Below are 17577 nucleotides of genomic sequence, written 5' to 3' on the forward strand. Positions count from 1 at the left end.
GGTGCCACACTCAGAATTACTATCCTCATTGATGTCTACATTTAAAATTTCTACTACTTAAGTGTGTAAGACGCTGCCAGCTAGACACTAAAAGATAAAGTCCCTGCCTTCAAAGATTCCATAATTTAGCTGGGGAGGCTGAACTTGAATACATGTGATATCAATAAAAGGAAATAGGACAAGAGTAAAACGGGCCAGTTTTGAGGCAGAGGCTTTGTTATACTCACTTTCTGTTTTTCAGAGTGCCTGCCACTTTGTTGTGTACATAGGAAGCACTAATGTGTATTGAATTAGGCACTTCCAGAGATCCAGTTTGGTTTATGGACACAGTTTATCCTGGCCATGAGTCAAACAGATACAACTTTCTCCCTCTTTGATGTCAGGCACTCTCTCCCTCAAGTTCTAGGGTTTTATGACTTTGTAAACTCACTGACACTAAACAGTCTTTCTCAACATAACTTGACTGAGTTTCTGGTATGTACAGTGGAGATGCAAGCAGTGGAAGGCAAGGAAGCATACAGCGTGATCTTTGGCTTCGAGAGAGTTTCAATTACTTACAGAACTTAGGGACTGACATGTGAAAAGCTAAACATCAGGTATTAATACCAAATGCTGGGGCGCCTGGGTGGCTCAGTCGGTTGGGCGTCTGCCTTTAGCTCAGGTCATGATCTCAGGGTGCTGTGAACGAGTCTCACATCGGGCTCCCTGCTCAGCGGGGAGTCTGCTTCTTCCTCTGACCCTCTTCCCTTTTGTGCTCTCTCTGTCTCTCTCTCTCACTCGTTCTCTCAAATAAATGAAAAAAATCTTTAAAAAATGCCAAATGCTTTTTATAAGTAATATGTTCTTCGTAGCAAGTTCAATGGGAGAGAAACAATGGAGAGGTCACTGCAGACCAGGGTAGGAGTCACCTGTGTGGCAATAAATAATTTACCTGATCCTGAAAGGATGGATTCACCCCATCTTTTCATCCATGATTTGGAAAAAATTGTCTTGCCGGCGAATTCTTTCATTTTTAAATACGTTCCTTTTAAACCCCGTACAGGACTGAGCCCAGTGGTCCTTCAGCACATAAACATCACCTTTTCTCTTTTCTGCAGTCACCGCTCAGCATTCGAGGCTCCTTGTTTTCTGGAAGACGCAGCAGCCGAACAAGCCTTTTCAGTTTCAAAGGTCGAGGGAAAGATATGGGATCCGAGACTGAATTTGCCGATGATGAGCATAGCATTTTCGGCGACAGCGAGAGCAGGCGGGGCTCGCTGTTTGTGCCCCACAGAGCTCGGGAGCGGCGCGGCAGCAACATCAGCCAAGCCAGTAGGTCCCCCCCAGTGCCGCCAGTGAAGGGGAAGATGCACAGTGCCGTGGACTGCAACGGTGTGGTCTCCCTGGTGGATGGACCCTCAGCCCTCATGCTCCCCAATGGACAGCTTCTGCCAGAGGTGATAATAGATAAGGCAACTTCTGATGACAGCGTAAGGACGTTTTAAATAGCTCAGGCATGGCTCGGCCCTTATTCTTGCATCAGTCAGTCTCTGCTAGAAGGGCCTTCTCTGGTCCTGTGAATGGCTCTGCATTTTGCAATACTTCTACTGTAGAAATCCATCTTTGTAACTCATTCATGTAATCCTCATCCCATATGCTGTAGACGTCTAATGCGAAGATATTTAACACTCCATTTTTGAACAAAATGGAATTTATCTGTTGGAATTCTATTTGACTATTATAAGCCATCCCTTTAGAAAGCGATGTATAAAAGATATATACATATGTATCAGCACAGGAAATGCATGGTTAATGCTGATCTCATTAGTTGATAATAGGTCCCCTTCCTGTAAGGAAGTTTGGATTAATTGCCACCTCCTGCTATCTTTTTCGAGATACTGTTTATTCCTTGTGCAAGGAATCTTGGGTTTTAAAAATAGTAATAATAACAGCAAGCCTGTATATAGTATTTACAGTGGCCCTGCAAGGTGATATATTATCATCCTTGTTTTACAAAGGGGAAACCAAGGCCAGAAGAACTAGAGCAGCTTGTGCTCTTAATCCACCATACTTTTGCTCTTTCTCTAGTGTGTGGTAGTCTTCTTAATCTGGAAATAATTTAAAATAGTTATGCTTTTTCCCCCACACATAAATGAAAATTACTGTTTTCGTTTAAAAAAAAACCCTCTTTTGTCTGAAGTCTATAAATAAGAATATAATATCCAAACTACATACATTAATACAAACATATACACATAATAGCTAAAACAAAACAACTGGTCCAAAGCAACAATTTCAAGAGTTTAGGAGTAATTGAGTGGTTAGGAAAAAAAGTCCGATTAGACTTGAAAGAGCTCTTTCCAGTTTCTAGAGTTCCAGGTTATCTCTTTAGATCACTCACTGTGTTATATTGCATGACTAAACATCAGCAGAGGTTTTGACTAACCTAACAATCTTTGAACTCACGCTACTTATTCATACATTCATATTTTCAGACAATATGGTATTTTTAGTGAGAATAAAGTTCCATCAAAGTCATGGCCACAAACATTTCACTTAGAATGAATGCATGTGCTTTTAGGTAACATGTGACCTCTGTGCTTGCATGATACAGCTTGGACCTTTCTGCCAAAATATTTTTCGTTATCAAGTGAGCATGTTAAATTTCTACAGAATCAGATCTTTGCTGTGTTTTTCTCTTCAATGATATATTCCCTATGAAATACATAATTTATATCAAATTTGGGTATTATTTCATATATTTTTATAAAATATTTTTATTTAAGACTTTACTTTTACCATGGGAAAAATCAGTATTACCATAAATCCTGAAACAGACTATAAAACTAAAGGAGTTAGTAGATACTCTAGGATTCAATAGAAATGCAATGAACATAATAGTGTGGCAAAATGTACAGTTTTGATGAAAAAATTGCATGACAAATAATATGACCTTGACAACTAACACATGTGAACATGAAAAAGAATTTGTTATTCCTGTTTGACTTGGAGAAAAATTGCCTTTTCTGGAAAGTCAGTAAATTAGAGATTGGATCTAATAGCCACCTATGGATAGGTGTGCATGTATGTCTGTGCATATATACATACAGATAGACACACGGGCATATATTTTATATATTTATAAATATATGCCCGTGTGTCCATGTTTTGATATACACACATATATAGCTGTATCTAAACAACTATACAACTTTAAAACTATAGAACTATATTTATATGGTTGTAGGGTGGTGTGTGTGTATGTTTATACATATACACAGAGCACACAGACCACAGCTAAGCAGACATGTATGTGATACATACAGAGTTGTATACTTGTTTGTGTGTATATGTGTGTGAGTGGTGTCTGTGTATGTGTATTATGGGCCTACACTGAACCAGTGTAGTGTTTTAACTTTGAAATAGTTGCCAAGATTTAAAAACAAGACATTTTCACATAAAAATGAGTGTACATGGTAAAACTGAGCTCATAGTCCTGCATGCCAACAATCCTTTTGAGCGGAATAGTGGTCACCTCTTTTAGGTGGAGCTTACATTCTCCATTTTGCTACAGTTCCCATCAGTCTCCATTGTCCTTTTCAAATGGAGTCGTTTATCATCATACACTCAGAGCAATTCATGAGGCAACCCTTAGCGTCGCCGCCATTAATGCTGTTACCTCAGCAAAGGATAATTACAGAAATTTATCAGAGAATACCGAGGTTCTGCCCCTTGAACACACATCACTGCAACACAAGTCTAGCTGTTTTCATGTAAGATTCTGACATGGTAAAACGATCTAAATAAATTCAAGACCCGGAAAGAGAGATGATGAAAGTGATTGTAACAATAAAAGCGACCTGTTTTACTTTTTATTTTCCTAAGCATTAATTCTTTTAATCCTCAAAGCAAGAATATGAGACAAGTAGTATGATTATCCCCATTTTACCAGTGATGGAACCGAGACAGGAGTTAAATAACTCTCCAATGATAACATGCTCAGTAAGTAGTAGAGCTATGATTCCAACCCAGCAACCTAGTCTCTACCTTAATTTAATTTAATTTAGTCTCTACCTTAATTTAATCACCACAGCTACCTAAGCAAGATTTTATTCTATGCTTATAATTTATTAGGGTTCTATTCTTAAAACTTTAATTCATCATCTTTTTTCTTTCAGGGTACAACCAATCAAATACACAAGAAAAGACGTTCCAGCTCTTATATTCTTTCTGAAGATATGTTGAATGATCCCAATCTGAGACAAAGAGCAATGAGTAGAGTAAGCATATTAACAAACACTGTAGAAGGTATGTAATAATACCCTCTTACCTGTATAGATTTTAAAACAGGATTTAGATAAATCCTGGTCAACCTTAAATAGTTATATGAAGTTCTTAGGAAGAATTCAAAGAATAAAAATTGGTTATAAACCATAGTAAAGATAACCAATGGATACTAATGGAATGGCCTTTATGTGCTCAAAAAAATTCATAGTGTTTTGTGATTAGAGACCATTAGGTGATAGGACCTTTCAAAGATAAATAGCTTAATGGTAATTAATGAAATCAAGGTTAACCCAAGGCTGAGTGGTTCTCACTATATAGTCTTAGAAACTTAAAATAGTCTCTCTGAATTTATCTCTCTCTAATATGCAAAAAATAATGCATACTTCCAGATGTCTATAAATTGCTTCCCCTGAGCACATTAAGTAAAATTATAAAATGGTAATATGTGCTGCAACATCTGTTCAGAATATGATGAAAAAGTGCTAGAGAAAGCAATTTAGAGAACATAATGGGAATAATAGTGGTTAGACCCTGAGATACGTTGAGAAGAGAGTTAAGGGTGGCAACTCTTAAAATGTATTGGGTCCCACTCTCCCCTACAATATGCCCGAGGTCCCATCTTATCCATTGGTAGCCAGCTCATACCCACATATACCATGATGGCCTCAGACAAAGCTTCCACCCACCTCCTAAACTTAATGGTGAGAGATAAAAGGGCTCATGATATGACATATCTATTGAATGATTCAGTCCATAAACTATTTCTAGTCTCTTGGTTCTGAGATTGCTTTCACTGTGAAAGGATATATATTGGTGGAAAATATATATTTCTCCATGAAGAAAAACATAGCTTCTCCTGTTTCCCATCACATGCTAAGTGAATGTTTCTCTGGGAGTTGCCCATATCTGCTTTGAGTCATTAATTTCACTGCCTTCCCCCTAACTTGTGCTTGCTCTAGTAAATGAACATTGTGATATAAGATTTTTATGTAATATGCCATGCTTATGTAGAAGAAGTACTGTCAAATTTGCAAAATCTAAACAGAAAACTTGTTTCAGTGTTCATGTATACTGCTGATTTTTACTGTACGTAATTAGGAATAAAATAAATAAATGATTGGCTTCATGTTCTTTGTTGTTTTTTTCCCCTAGAACTTGAAGAGTCCAGACAAAAATGTCCGCCCTGGTGGTACAGATTTGCACACACATTCTTGATCTGGAATTGTTCTCCATATTGGATAAAATTCAAAAAGCTTGTCTATTTTATTGTAATGGATCCTTTTGTAGATCTTGCTATTACCATTTGCATAGTTTTAAACACAATGTTTATGGCTATGGAACATCACCCAATGACTGAAGAATTCAAAAATGTACTCGCTGTGGGAAATTTGGTGAGTTTCTCAGTGCATGTTATGTACCCATAGTTCTTCTCTTTGGTTGTCATGATTGTCAGTTCTTTTTTTTCAGTCAGATGGATATGTAGCTATATAATTATCCATATCCAGAATTCACAATATGAATCATTGTACAGAGTCAAGTTTCTAGTGATGCTATTTTAAAATAACTTTGCAGAAGTATAGAGGTCTATAACAATACTATTTCCAACAGGGCCACCATCTTGGGACTTGGTAGTGTGTCTTTTGTTTTGTTTTGTTTTCAGCTGGCTTGTCTCTTTGAAGCAACATTTTGCAAATTTGATACTTTCTTACCCATTTTATAATTACATGGCTGCTGCCTTATGAGTACATTCTCCACATATTTTCAGAAAAATTATGGATGGTTTGTTTTACATACAAATGAACTGTCTGGGCCTTTAGAGTCCCGAAGTCCTGGATTTGAATTCTGATTCTGCCTCTTATCCGTTATATGACCTTTGGCAAATGTGTTAATCTCAATGGGGCGCCTGGGTGGCTCAGTGGATTAAGCCGCTGTCTTCGGCTCAAGTCATGATCTCAGGGTCTTGGGATCGAGTCCCGCATCGGGCTCTCTGCTCAGCAGGGAGCCTGCTTCCCTCTCTCTCTCTCTCTCTGGCTGCCTCTCTGTCTACTTGTGATTTCTCTCTGTCAAATAAATAAATCTTAAAAAAAGAAATGTGTTAATCTCAATAATCTAATTTTCTCATGTATAAAATAATCATAATACCTCGTTTGTGATATAAGAAAAATAATGCATTATTTGTAATATAAATTAACAATTCATTTATCATATTGTTGAGAGGATTAAATATTTTCTACTCATTAGTCTGGCATGTCATAAGTCATTAATAAACTTATTGTTACTGTTATTATTATCATCATCATGCTCTAAATCATTTAGCAGAAACGCTTCAAAGTATAGGGATAGAGGGAACATTCCTCAGCTTCATAAAATCTATCTATGAAAAACCCACAGTGAATATCATCCTCAATGGGAAAAAGCTCACAACCTTCCCTTTGAGATCAGGAACATGACAAGGATGCCCACTCTCACCACTCTTGTTCAACATGGTATTAGAAGTCCTAGCAACAGCAATCAGACAAAAAAGAGAAATAAAATGTATTCAAATTGGCAAAGAAGAAGTCAAACACTCACTCTTCGCAGATGACGTGATACTTTATATGGAAAACCCAAAAGACTCCACCCCCAAACTACTAGAACTCATACAGCAATTCAGCAATGTGGCAGGATACAAAATCAATATATAGAAATCAGTTGTTTTCTTATATACAGAAAGGGCAATCAGAGAATCAATTCCATTTACTATAGCACCAAGAAGTGTAAGATACCTGGGAATAAACCTAAACAAAGAAGTAAAGGATCTGTACTTGAGGAACTATAGAACACTCAAGAAAGAAATTGAGGGGCGCCTGGGTGGCTCAGTGGGTTAAGCCGCTGCCTTTGGCTCAGGTCATGATCTCAGGGTCCTGGGATCGAGTCCCGCATCGGGCTCTCTGCTCAGCAGGGAGCCTGCTTCCTTCTCTCTCTCTGCCTGCCTCTCAGTGTACTTGTAATTTCTCTCTGTCAAATAAATAAATAAAATCTTAAAAAAAAAAAAAAAGAAAGAAAGAAATTGTAGAAGATGCGGAAAGAATCCTTAAGAATAAGGATACCAAGGGGTGCCTGGGTGGCTCAGTCGGTTTAGCATCTGCCTTCAGCTCAGGTCATGATCCCAGGGTCCTGGGATCTAGCCCCACATCAGGCTCCCTGCTCAGTAGAGAGCCTGCTACTTCCTCTCCCTATGCTTGCCACTATGCCTACCTGTGCTCTCTCAATCTGTCAAATAAATTAAAACAAAACAAAACAAACAAAAAAAACCTTTAAGAATAAGGACACCAAGATACCAAAACAGGAGGAATGGACACAGAAGACACAAGGACACTCAGGAAGGGATCTATAGGTCACAAGGTGACAGAGGATCCTATTAGGAAAATGGGTGCCAGAGTGATCTCTTGAATGTGCAGTGCTGGTCACATTTGGGCCTAATTAATGCCTTAGGGCAAATGGCAAGTGTTAGTTTCTGAGAATCTGTGTGAAGCAGGCTGAAGTTCTATTTCATGGCCAAAGGGTCCTAGTTTCTGACCCTTCATAAATTGTGAATAACTCTGGATATCTTTGTGAATGTCTGTATAAGATAATTTTAGTTTTGCCTCGAACCCAAAACAATTGATCTTCGAAGTCAAAGAGTTTGTTTCTGAGTCAGTTTTATCTCCCACATGTTTTCAGTTAAGATGTATGTACTGCACGAGCTCTCTGAGGTAGCGTTCTTCTTCCCTTCTGTTTTTCTTTGAAAAAGACAGGACTAGAAGGGGGATGGGTATTAAAGAGGCACTTGTTGTGATGAGCACTGGTGTTGTATGTAACTGACATGGAAAGCAATATTATACTATAATGCTACTAAAAAAATTAAAATTAAAAATAAAAAAGACAGGACTATCTAGTTTCTAATTGTCGGTGGAAGAACAGATCATGAATATCAGTACCTTCTTGCTGAGCTGACTGCATCACTGTGAAGCTCAAAAGAATTTATCATGTTTCTTATCTCTTGCCAGAACCTAAAGTGTGGGTACTCCCTGCTTGATGTTGCATTATTTTTAAATTGACTCAGCACTTACAGACTTCACCATTTCCCTTTGAGCCTTCTTTGGTCAGTTTCTCTGAGACAAGTCAAACCTGAATGATTCATAAACAAGTCCTTCACTGTTGTCTTTTTAAGTCAGTCCTTTAATAACAATGTCATGAATTAATGATGTTTTGTGATGCACTTTTGTGTCAAAGCTTTGGAAGTCTTGCTTTAGCTCCCACTGTGTCAATTAAATACTTTCTCCTCTTCTACTGATGACTCTTTAAAGAGTGAGTCAACATATTCTCTATTACCCTAGGAGTAGTCAGACCAGAAAAAAGATTGGCTCAAAATTTCAGTATCAATCTATATTTCCTTTTCATTTTCTTCCAGAATAACTTATTGACCCACATTTTTTTTTTTTTTGCAAAAATTGACTGTGTTAATTGTCATGGTTCTATTTATGTGACATTGTTTTGTAAAGATTTATTTGAGAGAGAGAGAGAGAACATGAGTGAGAGGGGCAAAGGGAGAAGGAGAATCTCAAGCAGACTCCACACTGAGCACAGATCTGGACTTGAAGCTTGATCTCACAACCATGAGATGACCACCTAAGCCAAAACCAAGAGTTGTACACTTAACAAATTCAGCTACCCACAGAGGATCTGGGTGCATGGCCTGAAGTACAGTGATGCTAAACAAATAGTCATAATCATCACTATTTTGATTCTATACGTCTAGTAACACCAGGAAAAAAACATTATATTTCTCCTTTAGGTCTTCACTGGGATCTTTGCAGCTGAAATGGTTTTAAAATTAATTGCCATGGATCCATATGAGTATTTCCAAATAGGATGGAACATTTTTGACAGCCTTATTGTGACATTAAGTTTAGTGGAGCTTTTCCTAGCAGATGTGGAAGGACTGTCAGTTCTGCGATCATTCAGACTGGTAAATATAGACCAACCTTACCACTATGTTCCATATATAAAGGGGTGGTTCTAAGGCTTTGCGTTACTATTTAAGTCTTTTGGAGGTTCAAATCAAAAGACAAGATTAAGGGTTAGTATCTAGTATGGTAATTTCATTCCACCACAAAAGTTCTTAAAGAGTTCAAAAATCACATGACTTTTTTATCTTAACATCTTGAAGAAATGGTCAGTCATAATTGAGTTAATTTTAGGGTCTCAAAGACATATTCAGTTGTATATACTAGTATGATGTAAGTGGATAAAAGAAAATATTTCTTTGTCAGTCGGCCATAATTTATTTCACAATAAGAAGCTTATAGTTTACAGAATTTTAATTCCTATAATATGTTCATTACTTGGTAGGTTTGATAACTAAAGATCAAATTATTGTCCCCAAAATGGTGGTTGTCTGCTGTAAAAAATATAAAAATGTAAAGACTTAGAGCATCTTTCTTTAACATATTGGGCTCTAGCCTATGTCAGCATGAAAAAGTAGATAAAACTATCAGAATATATTCAAAGTTTAAAAAATTTAAAGTACCAGAAAGTAGAATTAAGGATAAATTATCAATTCTACATTGGGGAGGGTATGTGCTTTGGTGAGAGCTGTGAAGTGTGTAAACCTGGTGATTCACAGACCTGTACCCCTGGGGATAAAAATATATGTTTATAAAAAATAAAAAATTATAAAAAAAAATTATCAATTCTAAGCAAATAATGTTTGAAACCATAAACCATTACAGGAATCCCGAACTTCCTTCAAAAATATGTGTGGTAACTATATTGTGGCAAGTACAACAAAATAAGAGGAATATTGAAAATAGCTGACAGGGAAAAAGTAGAAATGATCAATTTTAGCTAGGTAATAATGATAATTTAGAATTTAAAATTTGGAACAAAACTCAACATTAGAAATATTGAACATTTTTCATAATAATTAACATTAACCTTTGTGTTTCCTTTTAGCTTCGAGTTTTCAAACTGGCAAAGTCTTGGCCAACACTGAATATGCTGATAAAGATCATCGGCAACTCAGTGGGGGCTCTGGGTAACCTCACCTTGGTGTTGGCCATCATCGTCTTCATTTTTGCCGTGGTTGGCATGCAGCTCTTTGGTAAGAACTACAAAGAATGTGTCTGCAAGATCAATGAAGACTGTACACTCCCACGCTGGCACATGAATGACTTCTTCCACTCCTTCCTGATTGTGTTCCGCGTGCTGTGTGGAGAGTGGATAGAAACCATGTGGGACTGTATGGAGGTCGCTGGTCAAGCCATGTGCCTTATTGTGTACATGATGGTCATGGTCATTGGAAACCTAGTGGTACGTAATCAGAGGTTCACACGTATAAAATTCCGCAGAGACAGTTGTTAAATGATGATAAGACCAGTTATTTTATAATTTTAGGGTTAATTACACATAAAACTATTAATTGTAATAGAATATTGGTCATTTTAATATGGGAAAGTATTATTTCAATTTCCCTGACAGATAAGCTTTATTTATATTTTTCACAATGATTATATTATTTTACCTATTTTATTATATTTTTTTCAAAGATTTATTTATTTGAGAGAGGGAGTGTGCATGTGTAGAGGGAAGGGCAGAGGGAGAGAATCTTCAAGCAGACTCTGCTGAGCATAGAGTCTGATGCAGGGCTCCATCTCACAACCTATGAGACCATGACCTGAACCAAAACCAAGAGTCAGACAACTAATGGAACCACTCAGGTGCCCCTTCCCAATACTTATTTTATTGGAAAGTTTTCTACTTTATTCTCTCATTTTGATAATGATGTCATATGAATTAAATCTGTGGTTTTCCTGTCTCTTAAAAGTCCATTCGAATATCAAGTTATACTAGTAAATAGAATATGATTAAATTAATAACAAAAATGAAATTATAATGGAACAAAGCAACTGAAAGGACTGGTCCCATTGCACTATAGTCCTATATAATAAAACTAGCAACCATACCGAGGATCAGGAAACTATGGCGCATGGGTCAAATCTAGCATACTGCCTGTTTTTGTATGGCCTTGCAAGCTAGGAACGCTTGTTTTTATTTTTGTTTTTGTTTTTGTTTTTGTTTTTCAATGGTTAAAAAAAAGGAAAAATAATATTTCATGACACATGGAAATTATATGAAATATAAATTTCAGGCTCTGTAAGCAAAATTTTGTGAGAACAAGGACATGCTAATTCATTTACATAATTTTCTATGTCTGTTTTACTCTGCTATGGCAGAGTTGAGTAGTTGCATAGAGAGTCTATGTCCCAGAAAGGCCAAAATATTTTTTTATCTCACCCTTTACCGAAAAAGATTTGCTCACCACTGCTCTAAAGCTTTTCGTTCACAAATGACCTTCTTTTGTGTTTGCTTGGCTTATACTCCTTCTCTGTTTCTTCTTCTTTTACCTGCCCATTGGTAAAAACTTTCAAGCTTACAAATGAGAAAATTGGGATCGACGCTCTTCCATGACTCACTTGCTTCAGTTTTCAAAGCCACCATGTTGACTTGGTTTAGTTTGTTACCTGGCATCAGACTCCTCATTAGGGATTCCAGGAGTTAGGGTATAGTAACAACTATATGGTTAATACTTTGACTTTCCACTGGCTTGAAAATAAGTTGCTAATTTTTTCTTGTCCTTGAAGCCCCCATGTCAAAAGTAATTCAGAATGTAGGACAGAAACCTACATTCATCAAATCACATATGAAATGGTACTGTTTTGTGCCATTAAATGACTAGACATATACAGAGTAAGTTATGCAATCCAAGTTCTAGACCATTACTGCACAACATATAGACTCCATGAGTTAGAATTCTGTAATTATTAATCATCCTCTAGTTGTAGTAATAAATGTACTAGTTTTATACAGGCTTATAAATCCCTTCCAACATGAAATAAAATTCATATGCTCCATCTGGTTCTTCTTCTGAATTTAACATTTGTATTCATAAGCTCCAAAGTGTGATTTGTTTGTATACTTCTTCCAAAATTTTGACATAAAAATATTGAAATGTAGCCTTTATAAGATTTAAGATGTCAAAACTTACCATACGAAAGCCATTAGTCACAACTGATTTAAATTTTTAGTATTCACTCAGGCATGGATGAAGTGAGGGGGATTCCTTGGCACTCTCGAATTATTCATTCAATATTTTTATTACTTTCACTGTGAAAGGAACTATATTTGGGTATTGCAGGGTGATTAAAAATATATACCTATGAATTTGTCCTTGTCTTCAAGGTAATTACAATCTATTGACACGAAATTATCAGATAAAGAAGTGGTAGGTGCTAGCAGTGAGGGAAAAATAAATGCTCTTGATACTTTGGAAGAAAAGAGAGAAGTTCTGAACAGTAACTCAGAGAAGAATTTTGAAGTGGGTCTTTGAATAACATATAAAATAATATTTAAGCATGAACCACAGGTGTGAGAGTAATGGTTTACTTTGAAAAGCAATATGAATTTATAGTTAAAAATAGATGGGATATCTCAGTGAATGTTTAATCCATATGGAACTGGTAATAATTATTCATGATCATATTTATTCATTATTTACTAGTGATAATGAAAGACAAGAGAAGTGTAATTCACAAAATAGATAACCAACTCTTGGATCAGGAATTACCAATGATATAGAATTAGAATCTAAAAAGAAAAACAATAAATTATGTTTCTGATACAGTCCTCTGCATATTAGAGTTATATGCTAAGCAGATCTCTCTTTTTTTCTCACTTATTCCTTAGTTAATTTTACTACCAATTAGTTAAAATTAGTTAAAAACAATAAGAAAGAACATTAATCAGAATGATATTGAATCAGATATACATTTTATTAATATTTCTTTCTATACTTAAGCTGATAATGGATGTGTAATATAGAATGGACTTCATTTTCATTGTGATATGAGTAGTTTTGATAGAATAGTAGAGTCCTGTTATGATTTTTGATGGAATGGAAGTTGTTGTTATTATCCTTAATGAAGATATGACAGACAGGAGCACATTATTAAAAGGTGTGAAATCCTATTAAAGCCAAACTCATAGAAACAGACACTACAATGGTGATTACTAGGGCCTGGGAGGTGGGGGAAATAGGACATGGTGGTCAAAGTTCAAAATTCCAGCTAGAAGGTAAGTAAGTTCTAGGGATCTAATTTACAGCATGGTGATTATAGTTAATAATACTGAATTATATACTTGAAAGTTGCTAAGAGAGTAGATCTTAAATATTCTCACTGCAAAAAAATGATAATTCTTTGACATGATGGAGGTGTTCCTTAACACTCTGGTGGTAGTCATTTTGCAGTGTATAAACATGTCAAGTCAACATGTACATTTTAACCTTACACAATGTTATATAACAACTATATCTCAATGAATGTGGAAAAAATAAAGTTAATTACAAATTTGAAAAGAAAAAAAAGGAAGGCTATTAACACTTGCATTAATTAGGGAGACTAAAGCTATAGAATGAGCCTTTGGCTTCTCATCAATATTCCTATTAAAACATACACACAAATAAGCATGTATCTCATAATGCCATATGTTTTCTCATTGGCCATAAAGACAAAATGAAAGTAAACTCTTTCAGAATTCCTTCAGGATTTATCACAGTTGTTTTCTGTGATTTCTTCTTCTTGCTCCCCCTCAGACTCTTCTCTTACACATATTAACATAGACATTTTTAACCTGTGTTCTTCTACTTATATCTCTGCAGATTTGTTTTAGGGGGGACCCAAATTCAGGCATGAGTCCCTTCTCTTCAGTTTGGCCTAATTTTGATTATTTTTATGAGGTAGATAGTTTTGCCCTCGAAGAGACCTACATGAAAGGGTATTTCAATTACCTTTTTGTTTCCTATCTAAAATAATATTTACATGTAATTTAAATAAAATTTAAATACTTTCAACTCTCTGTGACGTTTTTGTTTTGTTTTGTTTTTACAATGTTGAGTCTGCCTGGACCCCTACCTCAGGGAGGGAAAACAGAAATGGTTTTGTAGACAAACAGGATTTTTGTTGTCCTGTGCTCTTTTATTATCTCTTCCAGGACCAAATGATTGGCATGAAGCCAATCAGTCATAATGCCATTATCTCATTTGAATTGGGTTCAGTGGGCAGGTCCCTTTCTATGCTTTAAAAGCCTCATTAAGTTGCAAGCTGGCACAATTCTTGGACAGAATATTTTATTACAGGAGCTTTGCGAGTATTAAATGTTCCATTTGTTGCAAAAAACTGACATATCTCTTCTGGGAAAAGCAAGCACAGAGGTTGGCATAGGTTACTTCAGCACAACAGACATTCCTCACAATTTTCTTGTTCTACTTTTTTTCATAGGTGACAAATATTAATCACAGGTAAACATTAGGTAGACTTTTTATTCCCGTAAAAGGGAATTTGGCCAGAGATGAACTTAAGAATGACATAACGATAATGGGAAGAGAGCCTTCTCTTTGATCCTCATGCGAAGTCCTTCCTGGGTATGGCTGACCTCTGCTTCCCAGAGTTCCCAGGAGTCAGGATACGGATGGACAAGACAGTAGAGGAGTCTGGGCTCTACTCTACCCTATCACATGTTCTCTCTGTGTGAAGAAGTGCAGGGACCTTTAATACTGGTTTGGATTTTGGCCTGTATTTCAGAAAAATGTACTTATTTTCTTTTTTATTTCCTGTCTCCCTATTTCTCCATTCCCCACCCGCATCCTGATGTAGGTCCTCAATCTATTTCTGGCTTTATTATTGAGCTCATTTAGCTCAGACAATCTTACAGCAATTGAAGAAGATACTGATGCAAACAACCTCCAGATTGCAGTGGCCAGAATTACAAAGGGAATAAATTATGTGAAACAAACCTTACGTGAATTTATTCTCAAAGCATTTTCCAAGAAACCAAAGGTTTCCAAAGACACAGGAAGAGCAGAAGATCAAAATAGTAAGAAGGAAAACTATATATCTAACCGCACACTTGCTGAAATGAACAGAGATCACAATTACCACAAAGAAAAAGACCAGATCAGTGGTTTTGGAAGCAGCGTGGACAAATATTTGATGGAAGAAAGTGATTGTCAATCATTTATTCATAATCCCAGCCTGACAGTGACAGTGCCTATTGCACCCGGGGAATCCGATTTGGAAAATATGAATACCGAGGAACTTAGCAGTGATTCAGAGAGTGAATACAGCAAAGGGGTAAGATTTTTCATACACATTGTTTCCTATTATTAATTAGAGTGAAATGAAATGAAATTTTAAATTTTTGCTGTGATAAGTTCTTTCTAATGTTGCAGACTGTTGGTAGTTTCTTGTGTTTGTGAGTTTACACAGCAGCTTGCTGAAGATTCATCTGGTGAGGTTTTACTTACTGGTTCTTAATAATTGATGCAATCATACTTAGCTAGATTTGAAAGCACCAGGTACGTTTAAGTCTTCCCTTCCTTCATCCGCTTTTGTTATCAGTTATAAAATCATATACAGTTTCCTGTCTGTTGAATCCACTGCTCCTTCTCGTCACTTTTGTTTGCCTTTGCACTCACTACTTCTTGCCTAAACCATACCAAATAGTGTGTCAACCGGTGTCTCTGCCTCCATTTTCCATCTATTCCAGGTCACTAGTTGGATTAATTTTACCCAGGTTCAATCCTGATCACATCACTCCTTTAAAGTATGTTTGGTCCCCCAAGTCTCCAGAATTACAGACTATAGATAAACTCTTCACACCATGACCCCATCCAGCTGACCAGCTGTGTCACCCAGTGCTTGCTTGCCTGGTTTCCTTCTGGACCACAAACACTCGCACTGTGCATCACTCTGCTTGGGATTTCCTTCCCCAGTCAAAATCCTATATACATCCTTTAAGACATTCCTCATGTGTAAAATTATTAGGCCTTACATTACAGGGTTGGGTAATAAGGATTACATGAATTAACATGGGCAAAATGCTTAGAACACTACTCAGAGTACTCAAAAGTGGTAGCTATTGCATTCTTCTTAATTCCTCTGCAAAGAGATAGGAGCTTTCCTCAGTTTGAATTTTCTGGATTTATTGTTTAACTTTATATTTTATTACTTTTTTTGGAGAAATTATTGTATGCATCACAGGTTGCTCTAAACTCATTGAGAACAGGAATCTTTTATCAAAAATTTAATATCCTCTTTCTCCACATCTGGTTGTGTATATATTCAAAGTAACAGTTTTTTACCATTTTTATTAATTGAACTGTGTTCTTATTAATATGGAATAGAATAACCATGAGCTTTAAGACAAAGCATTTTTATGGTATCTCTTCAAAGTTTCAAGATATCCCTTAAAAGTAGTACTCCTTTCTTTCAGTCACATTTGGAAGTATTTGAGAGGCATTTATCACATGCCTTCTATCTGCTTCTCCCTATACTAAGACCTGCCCTCCATGAATTTCCATCGGATTTTGGAATAAAGATACATACGTGTGTGTGTGTGTGTGTGTGTGTGTGCCTCCTAGCCATATGACCAGTGCTGCATGCATAGTAAGTGCTCAATACTTACTGAGTGAATACGTGATTATATAAATTAAGACTGTATTTCTAAGTAGCCAAAAAAATTCTTTCCAAGATGACAAAGTAAGGAATGACATGTTTAATTTTTTTAATTTTTTATTTTTAAAACCTTTACACAGAAGAGGTACTGCTTGTTTCAGCTTGAAGGTAGAAAATCAGATTTCACACACCACTTTTCAGGAAGTGATCTGAGCCCAGTCACATGTGGAAAGGGAAACTAGTTCTATTACTCATTTTTCTGCTTGTGAAGATCACAGCTGAAACACTAAAATTGCTTGGTAGGCTTTCTGAATAAGTTTGGGATTCCAGGTGTTAGGACAGTTGTTAGCTGGCAGAGTTTACCAAATACTTCTTTAGATCTTAATATTTGGAAGAATCATTTCTTACCTGGTCATTTTTCCTTTACCCAAAACTGGGGGCTGACCTTAAATGGAGGTCCTCTGTGGCAGACAAAAGATTTATTCTTGCTCTGTTAATTAAGACATTTTGAAGGGAATCTTATAGATCTGCCTCTTTAGCACCTCATTTTCTGAAAAGCTCAATAAGAGGAAGTGACTGTATCCACAGTTAGACCTAGTTCAAAGGCAAAGCCATGACAAGAGCCCCAGTCTTGTGATTCATAGATCAGTCCTATTTCTCTCTTCTTTGCCCTGTCTTTGTCCATTTCACAGATAAAACACACATCCCTATTGGGTTAATGAGGCATGCTTCTGAAAAATTTACCTACCTTGTGGCATCCAGAGGAGGTTTGTGATGT

The 17577-nt window shown here is 36.4% G+C and overlaps 1 protein-coding gene and 1 long non-coding RNA gene across 8 annotated transcripts in view; one reads left to right on the top strand and one right to left on the bottom strand.

Moving 5' to 3' along the window:
- SCN9A (sodium voltage-gated channel alpha subunit 9) overlaps nucleotides 1–17577 on the top strand; it is a 170579-nt gene that overhangs the window by 92378 nt on the left and 60624 nt on the right. The window contains exons 12-17 of the mRNA XM_082690248.1: nucleotides 1098–1469; nucleotides 4158–4287; nucleotides 5419–5657; nucleotides 9083–9256; nucleotides 10243–10599; nucleotides 15000–15476. Of these exons, the coding sequence (XP_082546374.1) occupies nucleotides 1098–1469; nucleotides 4158–4287; nucleotides 5419–5657; nucleotides 9083–9256; nucleotides 10243–10599; nucleotides 15000–15476 (1749 nt within the window). The remainder of the gene's footprint in view (nucleotides 1–1097; nucleotides 1470–4157; nucleotides 4288–5418; nucleotides 5658–9082; nucleotides 9257–10242; nucleotides 10600–14999; nucleotides 15477–17577) is intronic.
- The window catches only part of LOC309844068, a 166822-nt gene that overhangs the window by 39457 nt on the left and 109788 nt on the right, over nucleotides 1–17577 (bottom strand). The window lies entirely within an intron of this gene.

Source organism: Mustela nivalis (assembly GCF_964662115.1).
Source record: "Mustela nivalis genome assembly, chromosome: 11".
Classification (NCBI taxonomy): Eukaryota; Metazoa; Chordata; class Mammalia; order Carnivora; family Mustelidae; genus Mustela; species Mustela nivalis.